The sequence below is a fragment of the Centroberyx gerrardi genome, chromosome 2 (assembly GCF_048128805.1).
Source record: "Centroberyx gerrardi isolate f3 chromosome 2, fCenGer3.hap1.cur.20231027, whole genome shotgun sequence".
NCBI lineage: Eukaryota > Metazoa > Chordata > Actinopteri > Beryciformes > Berycidae > Centroberyx > Centroberyx gerrardi.
This window is the reverse complement of record NC_135998.1, coordinates 30,994,703-31,019,852: the sequence shown is the minus strand read 5'-3', so window position 1 is coordinate 31,019,852 and position 25,150 is coordinate 30,994,703. Positions and strand designations below refer to the sequence as shown.

The following is a 25,150-nucleotide window of genomic DNA, read 5'->3' as shown; positions in this document are numbered from 1 at the left end:
CAACGTGAGCTCCAATCATGACTCCATGAATCATGATTTTCACGTGTGTGTGTGTGTGTGTGTGTGTGTGTGTGCATACAGTATATTTCAAAATTGAGGGTTGATGCTTCGGGCTGGCTCACTGAAACTAAGCATATTCTACCACTAATTGTGATTTTATGATTGTACCAATTATTATAATTATTATCAATTATTATCATGAGGCATGAAATAAAAACCCTTAATATATATATGTATATCTTTTTTAAAATAATGTTAACATTATGCTACAGCACATGGACATGCACATGGACAACAGGTGGCAGTGCAGGCTCCCAGAATAATTCCAGAACAAGTAAATGTGCATATATGCCAAATGTATAAAGGTTATAAATAAAGGTTATACTTGCTACCATAAAGCTATTCATTGCTGAAACTCAGCCAGGGCAGATATAGGTGTGTAAATCCAAACCTGTTGCTAATGACCAAAAATGCACTAGATGTTCGTTGAGCATCTTGCAGAACTCCATTCTTTAAATGCGGCAAGCATGAGGCTAATTTTCACGGGTGTCTCTGCATGGATTGTCTTGTAGATCTCAGAACACAGATAATAATGAGGAATCACCTCAACTGCTAAACAGTCATAAAGGCCCTGTGCTGAACCTCTTTACAAATGACAGGTTTACAAGTTCTGTGTAGCTGTGCCTAGAGTTTCTAGTCTCCACCCTAATCAGAGGATGAGGGATAAATCAGCCCTGCAGCAATAACTTTTGACCTTAAAGAGCAAACTGACATATAATGGCTTCACTTGTAGGACTAAACAAGTGATAGATCTAATATAAAGCCAAGACAAACACTAATGGCCTGCTTTAGATTGCTTGTCTGTCCTGCATAGTTGTACCTTGAAAGACCAATCTTCACCACTCTGCCGTAACGCAGCCCTTCTGTGGACATTGTCCTCTATGCTCTCTCTCAAAAGGGTTTTCCTCTTTCCAGCTCAAAGGTTACAGCATTGTTAGGCCTTGTGAAAGGCCAGTGTGTGAGCAACTGGACCACACACTTAGCCAGACAGCAAAAAATTGTGTACCGCAGAGTCATTGGATTGAACTGACTGAGAAATGGAGAACTTGGAAAACGACACAAACTGGTGGCAAATTGCAACATATTGAGCGCCTGTCCTGATAATTGATCACTGGGCTGCAGCAGGGACTTTGGGTCAATGATTCAGTGAAAAGGGAGACTTGAAGGGCAAAAGTGTGACAGGTAAAGGGCTCGTGGGTTCCTATCCCAGGCTCTCATCTATCATCCTCCCAGCGAGGTTGCAGCAGGCCAGCCAACCCTGACCCCCGGTCTGTGACCTTCGACCTCTCTAATGCCTGACCCCCTGTGGGGTGTGTCTCCTTTGTGCTATTGAAGATGTTTCTCACTACACAGCACAGGAATTTCTGGACTGTTGTATGTGTGTGTGTGTGTGTGTGTTTGTGTGTGTGTAAAAGACTGCTGCTCACGGCACTAGATTTTATCTTCATAGATTGTACAGATTGTACAAAATGCTCGAAATTTTAGAGTGAGACTGAGCGTATGTGAGTGTATGTGTGTGCATATAGTGTACATTCCCCTATTCATTTACACTTTTCAATTATAAAAGGTCAGTGTGTAATAGCAATTCAATACAATGAAGAGCAAAATTGTATGGCTGTCATCACTTTTTGCATTTTTTGTTGCGTGACAAAATAATAAAAAAAATGCAAGTACATGGGGTTTTTCATCTTAGACCTAAGCAAAATTAAACTTTTTATATATCAAAGTGAAAAGAAAATTCTAGAAATGTACATTCATAGGTTATCCATACTTTACAATTAGGTTATAATTATAAGGTTTTGAACAATGCTTTCCATTCAAACAAATTCTAACTTGCCAACAGTTGATATCAGGGCCCTTCACTAAATATAAACATGATTTTAGGGTGTGGGGTATAACTTCAGAAAACAAGAGCTTAGCGTGGAAAATGTGACTCACTCCAAGATGGTGTTTGTGTCCAGTTTGTGACATTTTGTAAGGGAAAATGAACAAGAGGCACGGCATCCCGTACACAAAATGCCTGAGGAGCACTGTAAAAACATCTGCTTATCCATGTGTCAACACTGAACTACAATGCTTAATTTTTATCAAGTATATTGGATTGGAATTTAATGGTTGGAAAAGAAATCCTGGCCCTTATGTAGATAAAAAAGGACAGACTTTCTGTATGTCTTATAAATACTGTATGTTAGTTAACACTTTTTCACTTTTTTGATGAAAATGAAAATGGTATGACTCACACTCCAATCGGCATAATTCACACCATCACACCACCATTTAAAACCGTACTAAATGTTGAATATCATTCTTGCTCCCACAGCCCAAGTGGATTATGGGAGAACAGTACTAGTAGCCTGTAACCTGTAGACAACTATTATAATTCAGATAATACTACATGTGAAATGAATACCACATAAAATCATACTGATCCAGCATGTTGTCTCAAGCTGTGTCATTTAAGAGAACTGCATTAAGTCAAATAATGTAGGCAAGCTGACTATAATCTAGGTAACTATTCAGCATAATTTCGGTTAACATACAAGGGAGGCAGCCAGGCAACTTAGTTTTATCTGCTGCCCTGTTATTTATTACAGTGTGGTGGTACGGTAGTAGATTACCTGAAGTAAATAGCGGTATGCTAGCAAGCCTTGCTGTCACTAACGTTAACTACAGTTAGCAATCTGTGAATATAATTCGATAGTATGTTTGTTAATATAGCTTGCTTGCTTGCTGTTGTGATGTGATTAATCATATTAGAGCATCAATTTAGAGAGGAAGAAAAAGAAAGAAAGAAAAAAAGCCCACTTCTCAGTCAGCACTGAGTATTACACAGAGCTGATCTATGAAAAGAAAGAATAACTTTGTGTAATTTTATTTTTAAGAAGTCAAAGAGGACAAGTGAAACTCCCCTAAAAGAGTGCTTTTCAAATACAATTTGTTGCTTCTTTGAAACCTTAGCAACTGCAATCTAAAGGCATCCATTGGTGAACCAAACTCTGTTACGCTCGTATTTTTTTATTTTTTTTTATTTTTTTTTATTGGAATCTATCCTACACCCTATAATCCCTTTCAGATGTATTGAACAGCCATGATATCAGCTTTGTTGGCAACTACAATGTAAACAATAAAAAAAACAACACAAAATATTGAACAAATATTTGCAAGTGAAGTAATCCTGATGGACGCATTCATGAGTGTGGATCCTAATGTGTGTCAGCTGTGCTTGGGCTACGAAGCCCATCCTTCCTCCCTGCTTCCCTGATGCACAGCAAACCCCAATCACAAGACATGCACCCGGCTCGTTCTGGCATTAGAAAAGGAAACTTGAAACGCATCACTTCCTGCGCACCAGAGGACTTTTTCCATGAAGGACCTACCCGATACCCGGTGCTTAGAACAAACAAATAAAAGAGATAGAACAAAAGTAAAAGCTTTCGGCTATAGGATGAATCGCTACTGTGTTGCTATAGAAAATAGCACAGCAGGCATTTATTTATTTGAAAATATTGCAGATTGTTACTTTAAATTAGGCTTGGGCGATATCCAAAATGTAATATTGTGATACTGTCCCGCCAAAATATCGCGATATATGATATTATCGTGGGGGTGGTCGTTTTTTTTTTTTTTTCTTTTTTTGGTGGGGGGGGGGGGGGGGGGTATTTTATTCCATTTCTTCTTCTTTCTTATTAAAAAAGACTAATTTTGCACTTTTTTTTATACATATATTTTTTGATTTTATATTTTCGCAGGAAATATCGCGATATTCACGAAACGTTGCGATATTCGATAATATCGGCCCAAACCTACTTTAAATAATGATACTTAAAAAATCCTCTTCTCATCCTGTATGCCAGGGCCAAATTAAGAGTGGGCTGCAATAGGAAGGAAGGGAATGAGGTTCACAGCCCATTGATTTCTCCTGAGAACCGGGTGCCGAGTAGCTGTAGCTCAACCGTAGGTCATTATCAGGCCCATCAGAGCGGACTATGTGGATGAATAGAGAGGACAGAGACTTGAGTGTGGTCACAGGCTGGGGCTTGCCCTCCTTTATGAAGCACAGGAAGGGAAAAGATAGAGGATAACATGAGGCATAACAGCACAAAAATAGCCGTTACAGCAACTAGCAAGAATTTCTTTCTGTTAAATGCACACATATTAAAAAAAAACAACGAATCATGCATATAAAAAAGAATCATGGTTATGGTTTTACACTCTGGTGCATCTGGATACGCTCTGAAGCAAGTTTTAACTTTGCAGGGAGGCAGTTAGAAAGAGCAGCATAATAATTCCAGCGGGGATTTGAATTGGCAACGATGTGGTTCCTGGCTGGGTCTTTTAACTTGAAAAGCATGTTGTGGAGGAGAAGTGCTCCCTGATGGACTGTAGTTCCTCTCGTTTTTCTTGAACAAGGAGTTGTCATAGTCACACATGATATCTCCAAGTAAACTCTTGAGTTTTAACGCAAAGTGTGCGAATGCTACTGTAAGAGCTTTTGCCTTTGTCCATGAACAGATTGTCTACAATTCTCCATGTCCCAGTCCAACCATGTCCCGCCTACCCCACCATCTCTAAACAAGACCTGGCACATTCTGATTAGGTACGGCTCATTTGAACCCAGGAAACACTTAAGGCTGAGGTTAAAACCATCTTAACAACTTAACTTAATAACGGCAAAAGGCAGTCTTTTAGAACACCAATAAAAGCACAAATCAACAATAGCTTCCGTTCCTCCCGAGTGGAGTTTTACAAAACGTCTGAGAGGATAACCAGACCACATCACTTCCCAATTCCCAAAGGCAACACGGGTCCTTGGGAATTATCTTCATTGCCTATCTGACCATTCGGAGGCAAAGGACAATCTCTTGAAAGGGCTAAAGGACAAAAGCCCACCCTATTGCTAAGACATCATTATATCTGAGAACAATTTTAAGATAAATCTCATGCAATTAAAAACAAATACAATGAGTCATAGCATATTTGTTGAAACTGTGTGCGATGTGTTATGTAACCGCTAATTACCATGACAACATAACAAACTGTACCAAAGCTGTTCCACCTCAGCTTTTGTTGAAAAGGCTGGATGGACAGCTTATCCCCGTCTTGACGCAGATACAAATACATTTTGCATTAAGACATCAATTCCTTACCTTACATGACCCGTGTAAAGGGGTATTTCTACACATCTATCTACATATTGGTCAAAATGGTCACCGAAGCAAAATTATATGTTATGATATGTTCATATCAAACAAAGTCCACAATTAGGATTGTCTGAATGAGGCTATGAGGGCTGCTGCCTTATAAAAGACACCCATTTCGCTCATCTTTTTAACAAGAATCTGAGGGGAGCAACCTTGAATTAACTAAATGCAGCTTAACGCCTATTTACACTAAGAGTCAGTGTTACTTATCGTAAGAAACAATTGACCACACCTGGAACTGCTGAAGTAAACATACATAAATTACACATTTGTTATGAACTTTACCTCTGCTGAAACAGGGGAAAGTTAATACACAGAGCAAATCAAAAGAAGAGACAGAAAAGTGTCAAATATGTCCAATGCACTGAAAGATGAAGATAAACTTCTTACAGGTAAATCCCTACACCACCTATCTCATTCCTCTAGCCTGTTAGCACTCAGTATGCACCGGGTCAAGACGCACATGGTGCAACCCTGTGACCTTGGTCTGCAACACTTGCAATTGCTAACAGCTGTGGCCGGTCAGCTCTCCCAATAGCCTCGGCGGAGGGAGTCCTGCAGGGTAGGTGGATTAGAGTAGGGAAAAAAAGGAGGGCTATAGAGCGCTTGTGGGCTGAGTTGTAGGGGGGCTGCAGGGGACAAGGGTTTGGGTGGGGGAACTGGGAGCCTCTGTCTAATGCCTCCGTGATCTCCCCTCTGTCAAGGGGAGGGGAAAGGGGCGGTGCTGTGGCTCACAACTTGATTACTTCAAGCAACAATAAGTGTCTCACCTCTAATGGCATGAAAGCAGAGGGAGGTAGAGTCTCTCGGAAGAAGGCAAAAAGTAAAAGTGACTGACACAGTGTTCGGTGTCTGACCGACATGGAGGAGCTCTCTCAGTTTGGGACTCATCACTTGACCACAAAGGCTGAGAAGTCCTCTGCTGCAGATGAATGGACTTCCGAGTGAAACACTTTGGGCATTTGTTGTTGCTCCTTGATTGGACTCTTCAGCTACTTAGGGACTGTTAAAAAAGATCTGCCTCTGCAAAGAGCACATCAAGGTCTTGGACATTTCCCCTATGATGACCATTGAGGATTCATCTTGACAGAAGGTGGTAAAGGAACAGAAGGAGCACCAGTAACATCAAGACAAAGAACTGATCAACTTATAGACAAAGGAAGAAGGGATTTGGAATGACTTTCTTTGGTGGGGAATTTCAATCACACTTGCCGGTAAGGCAAGGGATATAGAGGAAGAAGAGACTGACAGAAGAGTGGAGGTGAGGCAATTATCTGACCTGAGTTTTTGCACATGCAACCATACATTGGCAGCTCTTGAGCTAAAATGCAGATTGTTTGTGTTGTAATTACATTGTGCCTGCAAACATTTCGCGAAGTGCTGCCAGCTCTTCAACTCAGTTGTAAGCATCAAATAAGAGCATGTTGATGTTATTGCTTCTGGTTAAATTGCCATGCACCATAAATCAAGAGCTGAATGGAACTTTTCTGTAGCGACTGAGCTTTCGAGCTGCAAGTTGAGGCAGAGCACAAATATATTAGTCACGGACAAATCAACAGGTAAGTAGGACACTGTTGGTCTTGTATTAGAATGATTCAGCTGTAGTCAGATGTAAGGATGAGTGAATTGACTGAGTGGACTGACCATCAATCTCTTAAGTCATCCATTAGTCACCTAGTACTTAAGACTCTCTTGAGTGAGGAGAGTCTGGTGTTGTCTACAGAGTCTCCCTCTTTTTCCTTTCTCCCCCGGTCTCTTTCCCTGTGGTTTGAAGCGCTGCGAAAGCCTGTCATGCCTTTGTAGCCAGACGCCGACATGCGTTTGCGGCGCAGACGGGTCGGAGTCGCATCCTCCGGCAACTGCTCCTGCCCCGGCTTCACGCTGTGTGTGCTTGTGAGAGTGACTGACTGCCAGAAACAGAAATAGCGACATGGACAGAAAGGGAGTGGGGGAGACGAGAGAGGATAACGCATGCATGACTATTTAATTAAGTTTGTCAATTCTGTTGCTATTGAGTGGTTTTGAAGGCTGCCAAAGAGAGGCTTGGCATTCAGTCGTCGTGTGGTTGCGTGTGTCTGGTAGCACTTTTACGAGTTTGTCTGACAGATAGTAATCTGCGTCTGGTCCTTTGGTCTGGACTGTTTTAATGGTGTTTGGGATCCATGCTGCATTTCCCAGTGATCAGTGATGTGATAAACACCCTGATTGGACACTGTAACTAGGGTGATGCTCGCTTAACTGTTTCAATAGATGTGGGGCTGTGGAGTGTGTGTGTGTGTGTGAGAGCGAGAGAGCGAGAGAGAGAGAGAGAGAGAGAGAGAGAGAGAGAGAATATAAAGAGAAAGAGCTTTGCAAGGCTTGTCGGCTATTGAGACTAACTTCTAACCATGACCTGATCACTGATGGACACACACACACACAAACACAAACACACAGTTGCCAGTGAGTAATGGCGAACATGTGTGCTTGAATACATTCACACAAACCTGATTGCTGTGACGATAAACACACCAGTGTGAGGCAGGCTTTACTGACAAATCACCTTTCAGCAAATCAGGACCAAAAACAACATTGCAAAACAAAGGAAGGAAAGAGGAAATAAAAAGGTCAGGTGTGATTGTCTGTTATATGTAATGCCTTGTGTAGGGAAAAAAAAATCCCCTGTTAAATTCCACTGGAACTGAACTGATTAACAGAGAAAGAGAGTCAGACAATTCATTTCTATTAGAGCACAGTGGCAGATTAAATAATGCAGTGCTCTTGAAACTACCACACTAAATCTCATCCAGAAAATACCATATAGTAGCATTTAAATACCATATCCATTCACTTTGAAAAGGGTCAACCAGTAAATTGAACCTTTTTAAGAAGTGTTTAGAGACGTTTTTCTGCCTAAACAAATTGTATGTAAATTGAACATTGTGAAATAACTCACTCACAATATCATGAGTGGCAAGTTCAAACTCCGTTGCGTAGAGATTGTAGCCCACAGTTGCAAGTGTGATCCTCTGTTACAATTGCAAATGTACCGGTTGGTTGTATTTCATTTGAAACTGAGGCAATAAGGAAGCAATATCCTCGCTATCAACAGAGTGAGAATTAATGGTGAATGCACATTACTTATTAGATTGTTCATTCATTCATTCATTTTCTCTATCCCTTTTCATCCTTTTCAGGGTGGTGGGCGTTGGAGCCTATCCCAGCATGCATTGGGTCGAAGGCAGGGAGACACCCTGGACAGGTCTCTAGTCCGTCACAGGGCAAACACAGATAGATAGACTCTCACATTCATACATATGGGAAATTTAGAGTCTCGATTCCAGGAGTGGAGAACATGTAAACTCCACATAGAAAGGACTGGGAATCAAACCTATGTCTTTCTTGCTATGAGGGGACATTGCTAACCACTGGGTCCCGGTGACGGCCTACATATTACTTAACAAAAGAGAAATTGATCTTCACTTCCTTAATCTTATCTGATATAAACAGAGACAACACGCTGTAGTCAAACTTTTTAGTTCCAAGACTTTCAAGTAATTACGTTTTCCAATCATCTGTGGAGGCGCAGGTATACTTTTTGACCTCCACACTGTACACTTTGCTGGAGTGAGGTGGTTGAGATGTTGTTAATGAGCCATGATTGACAGAAAAGCTGAGGATGCAAATGAAGAATAATCTCAGCCATTCCGGCAAAATCATGTGCCATCAGCAAATGTTATGAGGCCTTATGCCAGACAAATGAACATATTGGAAATAAACAATTATTGCTCACATATGAAATCCACTCGTGGTTGACTTGGATGAATGATGACATTTGACTTAAAGTCTTTAAACTTAGTTACAAACTTTCAAACACTGTGTTGTGCTAAGGGAAATGGATTGAAATACACTGATGTGGGCTGAACTGGCTTGGCCAACACATAGGAATTGGCTGGAGATGTTATGATGTAGTTACTACCATCTCCAACAACTGACGATAACACTGCTATTGTCAAGGGAGATTTCTCCCTTCGAGTTTTGTGTTGCTGAACATTCCGATCCTGTGATGAAATTTTTTTTTTTCCCATGACCCACAGAAACATCATCAAAACATGGAGTGCTATCATATCTAACTCTGAGCCAAGACTGAAAATAGGGAACACAATCTAATCAACATGAGCAGAGTCTCCTCAGTGATACTTTGATAAGAGTAATGCTTTCCTTGGATGGGATGAGGATAAAGTCAACTTGTGCTTTGAGGATTTATATCATTGATTTCTTGGCGTTAGTTGTTTAGAAGTGATTAAAACGAGGAACATTTAACCGGGCAGTTATCATAGAAGAGATCTCAAGTCTTAATGTGGTTCCCAAAACTGAAAAAGAGACTCGGGTTATGTAAGTAAGTATTAAATAAGTCAAAGAATGCATCCCCGCCCCAAATTAAAGTTCAGCTGGACTTAAATTGAAAGCCAAGGAGAGGTCAGGAGTTTTTTCAACTTGAGCTCAAAATAATGAAATCTACCAAGAATCTGCAGAGTGTTTCTCTTGTTATACGATTGTGTAATGGCGGTTATATGACCAAATCAACACCACAAACCAGTGAGTGTAGAGTAGCTGTATCTTTGGAATGACTGTAGCTTTCTACCACATTGTCAGTTCTTAAATTAAATGCATAGAACCTCACGTTCTTCAAGATTTGATGTCTTGACTGCTGTGGTGGCAGAATGATTCCCTATAAAACCCAAGTGCCGTTATTTGAACCAGAGACTTCCGAATCTCTCGCAAGGTTGTACTGCGGTTTCAGTGGGGGTGCATGAATGCTACAATGGAATTACTTGCTGTGCTCTACCTGTTTAGGCAGGCTCCATGAGAAACCACAGATAATTTGTTTCCTTTAAATATTTGCATAAAAAGCTGATCCAGACAGAAGTTGTTGACTTTCTCTCAAAGGGCAGCATACCTTACCCCTTTGGCAGATTAAAGTTTTTGCAAGACTAATTATTCTGCATGGCGGTGGATATTTTGATTACATGATGAATGCCCTGAGAGGCTAAAAGAGAATGGGGAGGATTTCGACACATGTGACACGGAACAGAGCGTGAGGGTGGGATGTGGAAAATAAAATCTTCACATTGCACCATCACAACCTCAGCCAAAATAGTTATTTTTACCCCAGTGGTTTATATTTCTCAGATGGGATTAATAATAATACAACCAAGCAACATTGTCTTTTAATTTTTTTTGAATGTCTTTGGTGAGTAAATGGCATCAGAGAGTGGACTTTAACTGATTATCTCTTCACCTCTCTCATTTTCCAGAAAACATCTTGGTAAGGGTGCGGGAAGACTGAGCTATGACTCTCCCTGTGGTGGTTTCACTGGTGCTGCTGTTGGTCTGTGGACCGGGATCTTCTCTCCAGGGAGAAGCCCAGGAAATGGAGAGCAGAGATGAGATCCTGGAGAGGGAGTTCATCTATGCGCAACGTCAAAAACGTTCCACGGATACGGACGCCACATCCGCCCAAGCAGACAAATGCTCCTACACCTTTATTGTCCCACAGCAGAAAAACACTGGGGCCATCTGTGTGAACTCTAAGGAGCCTGATGCCCTGCTGGAGAACCGGGTGAATAAGCAGGAGCTGGAGCTGCTGAACAGCGAATTGCAAAAGCAGCGGCGGCAGATTGAGGCACTGCAACAGTTGGTGGAGGTAGATGGGGGCGTGGTCAATGAGGTCAAGCTACTGCGCAAGGAGAGCCGCAACATGAACGCCCGTGTCACACAGCTTTACATGCAGCTGCTGCATGAGATTATCCGGAAACGGGATAATGCTTTGGAAGTGTCGCAGCTGGAGAACCGTGTGCTCAACCACACGTCCGAGATGGGAAGGCTGGCTGCAAGGTACCGTGACCTGGAGCACAAGTACCAGCACCTGTCAGCCCTTGCAGGCAACCAGAGCACTCTAATTGCGCAGCTGGAGGAGCACTGTAAACGGGGCGGCCATTCATATGGTATAGAGCGGGAGAGAAGTCGTCCGGTCCGTCCTCAGGTACCGATGATCCCTCAGCCTCCCCCACAGAGGCCTATAGCACCTCCTGTGAACCCTAAACCCTACCAGCCTCCAACCTACACCCGTCACACAAACAACCAGATCACAAATGAGATCCAGAGTGACCAGAACTCAAAAGCATTACCACCTCCGTCGCCTACGATGCCAAGTGGTACGCAAAGCTTGTCCACCACCAACAATTCCTCTGGTAAGTGTTGCCCGTAGTGTATCGTGCACTTTCAACCCTTCCCCTGATATCTAACATTGACAGACATAGCCAATACATTGTAAAATACTTCAGTCAGCTTGGGAAAAGGTTTGTTCTATTGTAATCTTCAATGGATGCTAAAATAGATCAGAACTTGTTTGACAGACCTTCCTAAGTGGTACATCTCAAACATTGAGTTCTAAAAGAGTTCTACACATTTCAAAGAAATCAGCCTTTTACAGAGATATGGGAGCAAATTACAAACACATATGCACAGTGGTGACACGTCTCTTGTGCACTAAAAGAATTGAAGGGAGCCTTTCAGTGTGCGCACCTGTTAGTTGACTTCTGTTCCGCACCTGACCTAGATAAGGACAATAAATGTGCGTACCACCACCACTGTCACCACCACAAATCAATCTATTTTACCAACCAGAATGTTCTCTTCTTGCAACCACCTATCACTATCTGGAGACCTGGGCCTGTATGTATAAAGCAACACAGAGTGAAAATTTGGTCTAAAATATAATCTTACCTTTCAAGAAACCCTAAGACTTATGCATAAATGTGTTTTATTGTTGAGAATCCTTTCAGCTTCTAAGTTATGTAGGAGCACCCAAGAGGTTGACTAACTCAGTGTGGACTTGCCAGCAGGTGGCTGCGTTATCCAGAGGTGGAGTATAAGGGGTGGAAGTAACAAAAATAATGACTGCATTATAAACCACTGCACAAAAGAAGAGCGGAAGTAGCTGAGAGGGGGAAAATCAGCGAATTGGTGCCAACAAAAAAGGACACCAACTGCAGCTTCAAATTTATATAGGAAGCCCAAAAGAGCAACTCTCTATGAGGCAAGTCCCGCTGACCTACATTTGTAGTCATTTCCAAAGCAGGGTTCTGCTGTCACAATGGATTTTACAGAAAACTGTGGTTTAATAGATTTCACGTCCATTCAATTAAGTCCATGCAGAGGATTGAAGGGGGCTTGTGTTTTGTGTCTATTTTACTGAGCGCTTTTCTAAGATGCTATTCCAGCATTCTAAGATGCACTTGAGTTCTTGAAAATATGTTAATGATCCTGAAGAGCTGACACGTTAACGGCAAAGGAGAGAGAGTAAGACTTCTAGTGTGATTTTAATCGTCTATCTACCAGAAGAAAAGGTCATCAAATCATGTGGAAAAAATTGTTTGGCCCATTTTCACTAGCAATAGGTGTCCGTATGTTTCTGACAGGGCTTAAGTACTGTTTCAGTAAGCTCAGATCTTTAAGTTTAAGTTGTCCTGATACTCAAAAGACACATCGAGGTTAGGGTGAGGGTTTGGGTTCACATTTCGAGGTATTCCAATTTTTTAATTGTCCCATTGCAACTAACACTATCAACCTTCAAGGTTTGCTGTAACTCATTCCAGGTGCATGAAATAAAGGTACAAAAAGAAGTGTTTCCCAGGTTAGTACTAACCCTAAATAGAGAAGAGACAGATCTATATGGTTACATCATGAAATTCTCTGACAAATGCGTATAACTGATTGTTTGAAATGGCTAACACACATGAATAGTGATGCATTTCTCTCACCATACGATTGCATACAAGGTGCTTGGATATCGTTATTTGGAAAAAAAAAACTGCCTCACTGTAATATCCATGAGACTGCTCTTTGTTTCAGTCATTTTAAGCAGTGATTCTCAACCTTTTTCATATCAAGGACCCCTAATTCAGTACACCTTAGAGTCACAGACTCTGATAATATGCTAGATATGATTTTGTCCAGAATCTCATGACTATCTGTATTGTAGGTAGAGAGATAACAGTGAAACTATGATCAAAATAGTTATTCTTCTACATTCTCTAATTGTGTTAACTTCTTGTAAATGAAATAATGTTGAAGTTTAACAATTCATCAATTTGCTGGGGACCCTCTGGAACCCCCTCAAGGACCCCTGGTGGTCCCCAGATGCCACATTAGGAACCACTGATTTTGAGTATGTGACAAGTATTCCCAAGGTGAAAAAAGAAAACCTATAGTACAGGGGAAACCAATAGACAGAAAACACTGAAAAATGACATTGTTCTCTGTTGGAGCTCCTCTTCATTATTTAGGCTCATAAGACGGGTGTATTTTTACATAAAAATCTTGCCTAGGGCAGTTCTATTTTCCCAATGCAGTTCCAGAAATGTTTTTTCTGAATACTCTATTTGTCAGATATTCCAGGACTGTATTTTGAAATGTTCTGATTCATAGTGGATCAGGCTTCTCAGTATGGCCTTTATGTCTGAGAAGTCATTGGGTCCATGGAAATAAAATGCAAAGTAATTTATTGAAATATATTTTTGAGTGGGTACCATCTGGTATGATTCAAAACTCTGCTGCACAATTTACAGCTCAGCATCTTGTGCACACACGCAAACACTCACACTAACACGCACTCACACACTCTCACACACACACACAACTAGAAATGCAGTCATAATACAAACAACACAGTAATTACCATTCAGTTTGTGCTGGAAAATCACTTAACAGTCCTAATTAAGAGTGAACAGGAAATTATGTCTTGAGGCAAAAATACTTCTAGTACTCTGGACCAGGGAGAAGCGGGGTGAGACAGACACCGCTTCTCTGTTTTGTGTTTAAAACGGGGTTTAGAACATATTAAAGGTTTCCCCTTTTTGATGTGACAACTAATCTCACATTAGAAGTTTGTTTTTAAGTATGAAAAATACAATTTTATTTTTTAATGAATCTGTCCCCCTCACTGACATAGGATCAGACCCACTTTCACCATCAACCTTCCACAGGACTTCCTCTGTATGGGGCGACAATGGGCATAAGGCAATAAAAATATTCCAGTATTTCGTATAAGTCTTCCATGTTTTCCTCTGTGTGGCTTCACAGCTGTCTATATATGTATATACACACATCTTTACACTTTCTTATGTTGTATGTTGTGTATCTTATACTTTGGGGAAGCTACTGAGTTTTACCATTTTTTTGGAAAAAAGCGATTAAATTTGAGCCGTGAGACAGATTGCAGGATCTCAGTACCTGTTATACATCCAACCTCAAACAAGCTTTTCTGCAGTGTTTCACCTCTGTGGTGCAATGCTTTCGCTCACTTTTGCAAATTAATCTCCGGGGAATGCTGAATGACGTATTTGCTTATTCTTTGAATGCTGGCAGTCTTGACCTTGATGAGGGTTTAGTCTGTGATTAAGTTTGTAAAAATGTATTTGCGCTGCTAGATGTGTAGCGCGGCTGGTCTGTGTCACAAGATGTACTGGCTGTAAATCTTAGCTTGCCTCGCTCCACCCAGGATCTTCAAGAAGAGGCTGGCGCACTAAGCCAGAGGGAGTGTAGGCACTTAGCTAAAATGCCTGGCAATAGGCTTTTTTCCACAGTTGTACACGAGACAGGCGTAATGAGGCGAGTCGGTGCTCATCATTTGCCCAAATGCAAGCCCAGACTTCAGTGGGGTTTACTTTAGGCTTTTGCAGTGCTCGCGCCTCAGGTTTCTAGCTCCATTTTACCCTGTGGATGTTTTTGAATGAAAGGATGCTTGAGCCATGTTTTAAGAGGGGCGGGACTTCATGATGACAATCATCTGTTTAGTTATACATAAAAACAAAACTGTTACCACTGGCAGAAAAGTAGCGAAGCTGATCTGCTGCCCTGTCCATTTTTGCAAGACTGTAAGTAACTGAGGAAAAGGTAATTGGTGTGTAATATAATACGTAGGGAGAGCAGGTATTAATAAGACATCCATTCAGAGATGGCAGCTCTGATATATCTGAGATATTGGCTGTGGCAAAACCGGTGTTTTCCAACCGTGTAAATATTTTTGAAAGGCTAGAAGCTAAAATAATAACATTAAAGCAATATTCCACTTAGTTTTAACATGGGAGTTATTTGGCACATGACCGCCATTGAAAACAGAATATAAACTAATCACCAAGATCAAGATCCCAGCTGCATCCAGTCTTGGTGATTAGTTTATATTCTGGTTTTCATGGCGGTCAGGTGCCAAATAACCCCCATGTTAAAACTAAGTGGAATATTGCTTTAAGCACCTTGGTATTGCAATCTTGCACAAAATGTGCTATAAAAATAAAAATTGATTGATACAGTACTTCGCAGTAAACACTAACACATGCCCATTTATAACTCAACAGCAACAATACCACTCATATATTGTTGACATATACTGCCTTCACTTGTTACTCAGTCCTTCAATTTCTTCTGCAGGTCCTTTCAAAGACTGTCTACAGGCTCTGGAGGATGGTCACACCACCAGCGCCATGTACCTTGTGAAGCCAGAGAATGCCAACCGGCTCATGCAGGTTTGGTGTGACCAGAGACACGACCCCGGTGGTTGGACCGTCATTCAGAGGCGTCAGGATGGTTCTGTCAACTTTTTCAGGAACTGGGAGACTTACAAGGTAATAATAACAAAGGACAGTACAATGTCAGACAGTGGGGATGTCCTGGTGGCTTAGTGGCCTATGGTGCGTACCATGTAAACGCGGCATCCTGGGATCAAATCCAGCCCAGGACCTTTGTCGCATGTCATCCCCCTCTCTTTCACTCATCCTTCCTGTCTCTCTCTAGTTTTATCTGTCAAATGAAGGTGGAATGCCAAAAAACAACAAAAAAAAAAAAGAAAAGAAAAAATGATCAATTTACCGCCCCCTCTGAGAAAATATGCACTGCATCATCTTTCTACAAGGGAGCAGGAAGAAAATCCCCTTTTGAATGATCCCTCCCATCCTGTTTCAACTGGAAATATGTCAAATTGCGGAACCAAAATGCTCTCAAAATTACGTTTCATTGTGACTTTAAAGTTTCATCTACTCTAATATAATGTGTAACAACTTGTGTACTCACTGAAAAGTCAAGTAATGTACATAAAGGAGAAAAAAAAAGAGAAAACAAGGATTGCCAACTTGCTCCCTGATTACCACAAAAGTTGGCATAGCAATCAATAAAGCATGGCTAGTCTCCCTTTATGAGGATTATCAGCACAGTTGGAATCACAATATCACAATATCTATCTCTGATTGCTTGGCTGAAACTACCCATTGTATAATACGCGAGTACTCATCAGTGAAACTCTACAAATCAAATCTATGAGATCACAACACTGTCACTGAAATAAATTGAAATGAACTAAACAGGCTTTCAGAGTTGCAGCCAGTGCAGTGATTTAAGGACTTAATAACCATGTAGTGGTTCCCCCTGTTACTACTGGTCAGACCCAAAATGACGTAAGCCGAGTGCACAGGGTGAAATATTTAGTTGCCAAAGATTTACATTCTGCGGCCCAGAGGGTGGATGGGCCAATTTGGATAATTTTCGCGACTCTTTAAACTCAAGACCAAAACACGACGGAATACTTCCAAGTTGCCAACCGAACCACCCACCCACCCACCCTCAATGAGTCAATGAGGCACTTTAAGATACACAAGAGTTGCCAATTACACGCTCACATTTGGCAGGGAAAAGGGTTCCCTCCTGATTCAATCCATGTGTACTTTAATTGAAGCCAGGGATTCAGACGCACAGTGAGCTTTGGTAGAGAGAATATCTTAAACACATCCTGCCATTATGCCACTGCTCTTGCTCTGACATCATACCAGTGTTGCACAGATGCTTGGAAAACATGGGTGGTTTAGCGCTGGTGTTGTCACGGCTGTATCCATGGGGAGGAAAACAGCTTTTTTCTTGCAAATTTTTGAAGAAGTGAGAATGGGTATGGCCGTCTACGGAGTCCCTAAGGGGACATGGGGGAGAAAAAAACTACATGGAAGAAAAAAAAATAGATGGAGGAGAAAACAACAAAGACACTTTTGCGTTCTCTTGTAAAAGTATTGCGTTCTCCCAAGAAACTTTTGCGTTCTCTTGCAAAACTGCGTTCTCCCGGGAAACATTTAGTGTAGAAAAATAATTGTGTGTGCATAAACGCGAATTCCAAGAATTCCATTATTCAATTACTTCATGCTATATAAGCATATTTGGTGATGTGGCTACAATATTTTATATAATAAAGTAATTGCACTAAACGGAGATACTGCATGGAATTCTTGGAATGCACTTTTATTTTTTTCCAGACTAAATGTTTCTCAGGAGAACGCAAAAGTTTCTCGGGAGAATGCAAAAGTTTCTTGGGAGAACGCAATACTTTTTCGAGAGAATGCAAAAGTTTCTCAGGAGAACGCAAAAGTTTCTCAGGAGAACGCAATACTTTTGCGAGAGAACGCAAAAGTTTCTTGGGAGAACGCAAAAGTTTCTCGGGTGAACGCAATACTTTTTCGAGAGAACGCAAAAGTTTCTCAGGAGAACACAAAAGTGTCTCGCAAGAATGCAACAATGTTGCGAGAAAGCGCAAAAGTCTGTATTTTTAGTAGAAATGGATTATTCCTGACTAATTCAGTGTCCTCTTCCTCTCACAGCAAGGGTTCGGAAACATAGATGGAGAATACTGGTTAGGCCTAGAGAACATCTACTGGCTGACTAACCAAGGCACCTACAAGCTGCTGGTGATGCTGGAAGACTGGTCCGGCCGCAAGACCTTTGCAGAGTATGCCAGCTTCCGCATCGAGTCCGAGGCCGAGTTCTACAAGCTGCGGGTGGGCCGATACCATGGCAACGCTGGCGATTCTCTTACCTGGCACAATGGCAAGCAGTTCACCACACTAGATAGAGACCATGATGTCTATACAGGTGAGTGAAATGCCACACATGAGAGGGCAGCCATGACTGTTAATGGGCTTTGACTCACAAGAAGCGCTGTCACTACCTGATTCTGTACGTCATATTTGGTCATCTCAGTGGTTTAGGCAACACACTCAGAATGAGGTTGTGGGTAAATCATAATATGTTAATCTCTCAGTGGTGTTTGTATGGAAGAGGATTAGGGCCACATGTGAAAAATTTGAGTAAAAATTCTAAGAATAAAGTCAGAATTCTGAGTTTAAAGTCAGAATTCTGACCCGCGATAATGTCGTATATCACGATATTTTGGCGGGAGAGCATCACGATATTACATTTTGGATATTGCCCAAGCCTAATCCACTGTGTATTCAATTTTCTACCATGGTACATGCTATAAAAGCGGGATGAAAATGAAAAAATATGTTTTGATTGTATGCCAATTGGTGATTTTATTCCTTGTTTCTCTAGGTAATTGTGCCCATTACCAGAAGGGAGGCTGGTGGTATAATGCCTGCGCTCACTCCAACCTGAACGGAGTGTGGTACCGTGGCGGCCATTACCGCAGCCGCTACCAGGACGGTGTCTACTGGGCTGAGTTCAGGGGCGGAGCTTATTCTCTGAAGAAAGTGACTATGATGATCCGACCCAGTGCAAACACCTTCCATTAATACTTCAGTCATTCAAAATTGACTGCAGGCATTTTTTTCCGGACAGGCAATTCCTTCAAAGGGACTCTTTCTCTGTATCCTGAGAATAGGTGCAATTCATTTTAACTTCAGTCTTCAGCTTTTTTTTGTTTTGTTTTTTCTTTGTTGCTTTCCATTCATGATGTAGCTTAAAAGTGCAATGGCTGACGTGACAACATAGTAGGAAACATGCAGTATTTGTTATTTTATTCCTTCTACATGTATAGGTTTTACTAACCTTGCTGGACTCATCAAGCAGTACTGTGGAGGAGTCTCTCTAAATTTTATTTCAGAAGTCAATGTTAATGAGAGTCAGTGTTGGCAGGCGTGGACCTATTGTAGTTGATCACTGAAGGGGGGGGTTCAGCCCTTGTCTCAAGGAAATCAGAATCAGAATCACTTTATCCACCAAGTCCAATGAATGTACAGGAATTTGTCTTGGTGACGTTGGCACAGGTGACGTATCAACATAGTAATATAAGGACACTCAGGCGCACATGGTACAGGGGCAACAGGAAATATGAGGTGTTGACTCCAATGTCTACCATGTTGTAATTCAAATCATAATTGCAATAATTATCAAAATAATTACAATATGATTTCTTTGTCCATATTGTACAGCCATACATAAAATCCATGGTGCTTTGATTTTCTTTCACTGGAAATATATCACATGAATTAATATCCGGGAACCAAAAACACTTACTGGCAATAAATTGGTACTCTTATGATGTTATTACTTGTTGCTGACTGAATTCCACAGGAGAGAAATCTATTTATTTTGATGCAGAATTTCCTTGAAGATTTCCACAAGTTTTCTTTGATTTGACAATGTCAACACAGAAACAGAGTCAGACAGAGTCAACACAGGTCATGACATGTACACACACACACACACCCACACAAAAAACCTAGGTCCCAGTTACTTAGGCTTCTTGGAGACAGTCATCCTCACTATGCCCTAATGAACCATTCATGGGGCCAGGGTCAACTAATCCATTCAACATCTATCCTGGATACGATGTGGATGCTTTGGTAAGACTGTACCATCTTATTATTCACGATGAGAAAGTAAACAATGCATCCAAATTAGGCTTTGACCAATACGGGTTTTTGAAGGCCAATACCAATATTTTTGTACTGAAGCAGCCGATACGGGATATTTTGTGCCGATATTCAATATCTTTAAATTTGATCATTTTTATGCCCAGAAAATTCAAAGTATTCAGTGTTTCCCCTAGAGGTTTATTCTGGTCAGGATTGGAAAAGCCTTTAAAACAGAATTGTATACACGATCATGGGGCACTAAAAGGCTCTATTGAAAACAGTTGTAATGAAATTATTTTAGGGTTAGCAGCTCTTTAAAGGCAGGGTGACACCTCACCTATTCAATGGTAGGGGAAACTCTGGGATAAATTACTGCCTTTAAATTAAGAATTAATTTACAAAAAACATCACTGTCTTTCTGTAGCTGTGGTCAGGGAGGAACCTCAATCACATCGGAGGTGGACAACATGAATGGCCAATACCCAATATTTAATAAAAGCCAAGATTGGTTTTCAAATATATCGGCCTAACCCGAATCCAAATATGTTTAACAGTGGCCCCTTCAAATTCCCACTTCACCCTGCAAATACATATGAAAATATAGGTAGAACATACAGAAGTCTTGAAACCCTTAATGGCCTATCATGCCAGTAGGTACTTAAAGGACAAAACTCAAATGACCTCAGGTCCAGTTGAAAAACCAGCGCACAACCATGCTAATTCTACTAATCATTCATGCAGTCTGAGCTTTGGGAGAGAGACAAAATGGCACAATGTACAACAAATGTGCGAACTTGCTTACAAATGAAGAACAAATTAACAGCTTCACTCACACAGACGAAACCAAATGGTGACTCCCTTTTTGTCATAACACATAGACCAAGTGTGTACGACTCAGTTATTCCTGCCAAACCAAACCATCAAAGGTTTACTCTTGTGTTCAATACGTCAGTCCGCTGTATTGGTGCCGGGACATGCACCAGGTCCTCTCTGTACATATGCTGTTTTATTAAGATTATTTTTGTAATCTGTATATTACCAGTCTAGCAATAAACTATGTACAGCCATGTTCGTGTTGTCTGTGATCTCATTTCATTTGGCTGGAGACAGATGCACTCTTCTGCATGACTCTCGTTTCATTCAGCCATGAATCACTCCAATTGCTGAACTGCAAGAAGAAGAAAGCCCAGCAGCCTTTTCCTCTCTGTTTCCATAGTGTAGTCACCAGCTTCGAGGGCCAAAGGGACCACAATATCCAAGAGGAGACAGAGTAGTCATCAGTTTAGAAAGGCAACCCGGGGGGAGCAGGTTAACCTTGCCGTCACTCACACCACCCAAGTCAAAGCTCTTTTCTTATCCACATGTCTTGGCTGTCATGATAGATTCCATTTCCAGAGAGACTGAGAAAGTGCTCCGATATCATATGTGCCTGGAAAACTCATTAAAAGGGAATGGGGAATAAAATACAATAAAGCAAAAAATGAGAATGAATAAGCGAGCAGAAACACATTTGGGCAAATTCTATCACTTAGCACTCTGCAACATGTGCAATCAATTGAACCCTCCGGGGTGAATGATTCCTTCTCGATTTAATTGAGCTAGTAATATTAATGATAACAAGCTGTGCTTTTGATAAAAAGGGTTCTATTCCATTGACTCACTGGAAAAGTCACTGCGGCTATCATTTTTTTTAATCTTAATCTAAATGCCCTATGTTTTGAGGGGAATTGAAAAACGACTGCTTAAAATAAATTCAGATGAAGCTGAACATTGACATTGCAACAAAGAAATAAGATGTTTCTCTATGGTTTTGATTGTGCGTTGGCTTTAAAAATACACCTTTTGATAAGAAAGATGACAGAAAAAATTGTTTCAAGCCTTGCAACTGTTTTGTTTTTGTTTTGTTTTTTTAATATTCTTGTCTTGTACTAATTTATTTTCCAAACTCATTTTATATTTGCCCCATGAGGTGAGACAAGCCATTTCCAAAATGACAGAGGATGGTCCCTTCTACAGTGACCAAATGTCCTAGCTGAATTGGAATAGTCCTAATTTGCAAGAATCTGTCCCCATTTCCACTGTCTATATAACTGGGATACTGTTTGCCCCAATAATTAGACTGGAACTAACTGAATTGCTGAAAATATAGTCTTAAAACCAGAATTGTGAAATTTTCTCTTTGTATTCTATCGGCTACATTATCAATCTAAGCAGTGCTGCGGAGAGCTAGGCAGGTAAAAGTAATTGGTCATAATTAATTGGCCCAATGAAAAAAACTGGATGAGTTTTCTGCATAGAAATGTACTTGCAGCAAAGTGCGTGGAACCCATCCTTCATCACATTTTGGATTCTCTTGTGATCACTGTGAACATTGTTGAGGTGACGCACGCAAACCCATCTTATTCACTGGAGTCTGGAGGTGGTGAGTGATGACAACCACTGCTTTCATGCGCAAACAAGTGAGATGGTTATCCTGAAGATGGATGCTGATGTCTCTGTTTAGTCTGAGGGAAGAACTGTAGAACTTCTTTTTGGACAAGAGGTCTAACGTAGCAGCGTTTAAGGGGGATTACATTTACATTGTATGCATTTAGCTGATTGTTTATCCAGAGAAACTTGAGAGTTCTGCTGTAGAATTAGTTTAAAATCTGATTGCCGACAGTACAACAAAACCAATAGCAGAGAGGAAAATAAAGGAAAGAAGGAAAAGTAGAAGAAGGCAGAAAATTACCAATAACAGAGAGGAAAAGCCAGGAACAAAAGGTATATGGTGTTTTTTTCATTTCAAGGCAGGAACATATGGGTTAGGGAGACGTTATTCTGGGGTGAGGGGGAGACGTGAAGTATTTCCTGTGAGTTTTCAGGTTGCAATGGAAGAAAGGGAGCAACTTTTCTGTCCTGACTTGAAAGGGAAGGTCATTCCACCATTGGGGACCACAGAGGGAGATGAGTTGATGCAATAACCAGGTCATATAAAGGAACAGGTAACTAAGAAGCACAGAGCATAGACTGTCTGGATCATGGCATGGAGGTATGGGACTGCTTTAGCCAGCACCAGGCTTTTGAATTGATACAAGCAGCCACAGTCAGCTAGTGGAGGAAGTGCAGGAGGGGGCGACATGGGATCATTTGAGAAGCAAGAAAGAAAGGCAAGGAAATGAGTAACACTGTCCCCTTCCTCAACAATTTCTGCACAGGTGCCTTTGAGCAATTTTCTGATGGCCAACAGCTTCCAGGTGTGAATGTGTGTGAATGTGAAACATGTATTTTAAGCAAACCTTACCTGGATAAATTAAGCTTTCAAAAAAGGACAATTCTTCTCATCCCTATGAGAGTCTTTTATGTGTATCATCTTCTTCTGTTTGTGTAATTGTCCTGTATTGTTTCGTTTTACCTGCTATGGACCTCTTTTTTAAGATGAGTCTTGAATAAAGTTTTGAATAAGTTAATAAATGAATGAAGACTCTATTCTTCCAATCAAACTAATGATGGTCATGCACTGTATGTAGAAATATCTTAGATCAACCTTTCTTGCAGTATCTTAGAATTTGAATAAAATAGAAACCAGTGAGCCAAACCCTTGAAAAATCTGCTTGGTGGTCCCTAAATTGTCTTGACATAGCATAGATATTTACGGAAAATTTAGATCCTTGACGTTCTTATAAAAAGATGTCTGAGATCTCTGGATCCTTGCAAAGATGGCTTAGAGAATGTATTTATATTTTTCCTTGGACATCTTGCGACCCCTTGGAATACCACAGATCCACAAAATTTTATTTGCACCAACTACATGGCCAGATGTTCCATATAAGCCAATAAATGTCCATGTAGGATTATGATAAATAGGGAGTTTCAAAAAACCTTCTCTTTAATATCCTCAACATTTTGAAATGGCATAAACATACAACACATTGATGCCAAAGAAGGAGGGCATATTGAGGTCAACCATGACCCTATTTTACCAAATTCTACCTGCCCTAAAATGAAATTGTCTTCTGTATAAACACTCACTTTACATATTAAGCCTTCTTCATCACCCAACAACTCATACCCAACAACACATACAGAAGCATGCTCCAGCTGTCCAGAACAAGCAGACAAAAGGCTTCCCTCAGTGGTTCCTCAATTGTCTATTGGTGATATTCAGAAAGCCTGATCACATATGTGCTGTTACTACAACTATGCAATTGATACACATGAACAAAAATTGCATTAACCTAATTAATCTCAGAGTAAAAAAATTCAAGTACCATTTATTCTCATTCCAATTCGTAGTTGAAACACAGAATTATCATCTGTGGTCTATAGTTATTTTTTATGAAACAGCTCACTAAAGACGGAGAAGGAAACGTAGAAGAAGAAAATTACCAAGACATGACCCCAGTGACCCAAGCAGTCAGTCATCCAGTATTTGGCATAGCAAAGTGTGGTGTTCATAAGTGCCAGAGAACTGTCTCAAGAGCTTTGAGTGTATAAGATGATGAACATAAGATCAATTGTTATTGTGCAAAATGATTAATAAAGATTTTGTGTGAAAGTGAAAAGGTGGACACAAGAGAGAAAGAGAGAAAGCAACGTAATAACAGATCTGTAAAGTATGTCTGACCACTTGATCACTTAATTCAGATTTAACTTGTGGCCTCATGTCACCATTTTTAACATAAATTCTTGAAACAGCAATTCTTCAAGCCGCTTTTGTGGATCTGAAGAGGTTGGGAAAGTCTTCACATAAGCAAGATGGAAAAAAGAATATTCAGCGCTGAAATGATGTTGAGGCAAAGGTGGAGAACTTACCGAGGTAGGGAATACAGGGCACCATCTTGAGGGAGCGGATGTATTCTCTCATGCGAGTGTAGTTCTCCTCCTTGGATGTCAGGTAGTTGAGCTTCTCAAATGTGGCCTTGTCCTTCCGACTGATCAACTAGAAGAGCAATGAAAAAACAATCCTCATGTCGGATAGATCTCTACTTTCTCATTCAGTGCCTAATACCTGAAGTGGAACTGTGACATAAACACACAGATATCATTAATATATCATACCTTAACTAAATTACAATGTAATCTCTGTTCCACAACTAGAATGTTTATATTTAGAGAGCATGGTACGTACTGTGAAGAACATAAAAACTAACTGAAGAAATTGGCCCATTGGTCAACATACCCTTCATGTAAGGATTGGCGGAAAAAACAAGCACAGATCCTGTACAGGCCCACAAC

General features: G+C 40.7%; 2 protein-coding genes across 2 annotated transcripts in view; one reads left to right on the top strand and one right to left on the bottom strand.

The window, feature by feature from the left end:
- LOC139926008 (ras-specific guanine nucleotide-releasing factor RalGPS1) overlaps positions 1-25,150 on the bottom strand; it is an 86,651-nt gene that overhangs the window by 37,226 nt on the left and 24,275 nt on the right. Inside the window, exon 7 of the mRNA XM_071917559.2 lies at positions 24,728-24,854. Coding sequence (XP_071773660.1) covers positions 24,728-24,854 — 127 coding nt within the window. The remainder of the gene's footprint in view (positions 1-24,727; positions 24,855-25,150) is intronic.
- angptl2a (angiopoietin-like 2a) lies at positions 6,073-21,001 on the top strand. The gene is made up of 5 exons (XM_071917546.2): positions 6,073-6,522; positions 10,559-11,494; positions 15,735-15,928; positions 17,939-18,209; positions 18,669-21,001. The coding sequence occupies exons 2-5, from the start codon at positions 10,594-10,596 to the stop codon at positions 18,866-18,868; spliced, it is 1,566 nt and encodes a 521-aa protein (XP_071773647.2). The 5' UTR covers positions 6,073-6,522; positions 10,559-10,593; the 3' UTR covers positions 18,869-21,001.

What these genes read in the sequence shown, in the direction of transcription:
- angptl2a (XM_071917546.2), top strand. Translation starts at nt 10,594, where the DNA reads ATGACTCTCCCTGTGGTGGTTTCACTGGTGCTGCTGTTGGTCTGTGGA. An exon ending in GGAACTGGGAGACTTACAAG is followed by an intron (nt 15,929 to 17,938) that starts GTAATAATAACA and finishes TTCCTCTCACAG; the next exon opens with CAAGGGTTCGGAAACATAGA. An exon ending in AGACCATGATGTCTATACAG is followed by an intron (nt 18,210 to 18,668) that starts GTGAGTGAAATG and finishes TTGTTTCTCTAG; the next exon opens with GTAATTGTGCCCATTACCAG.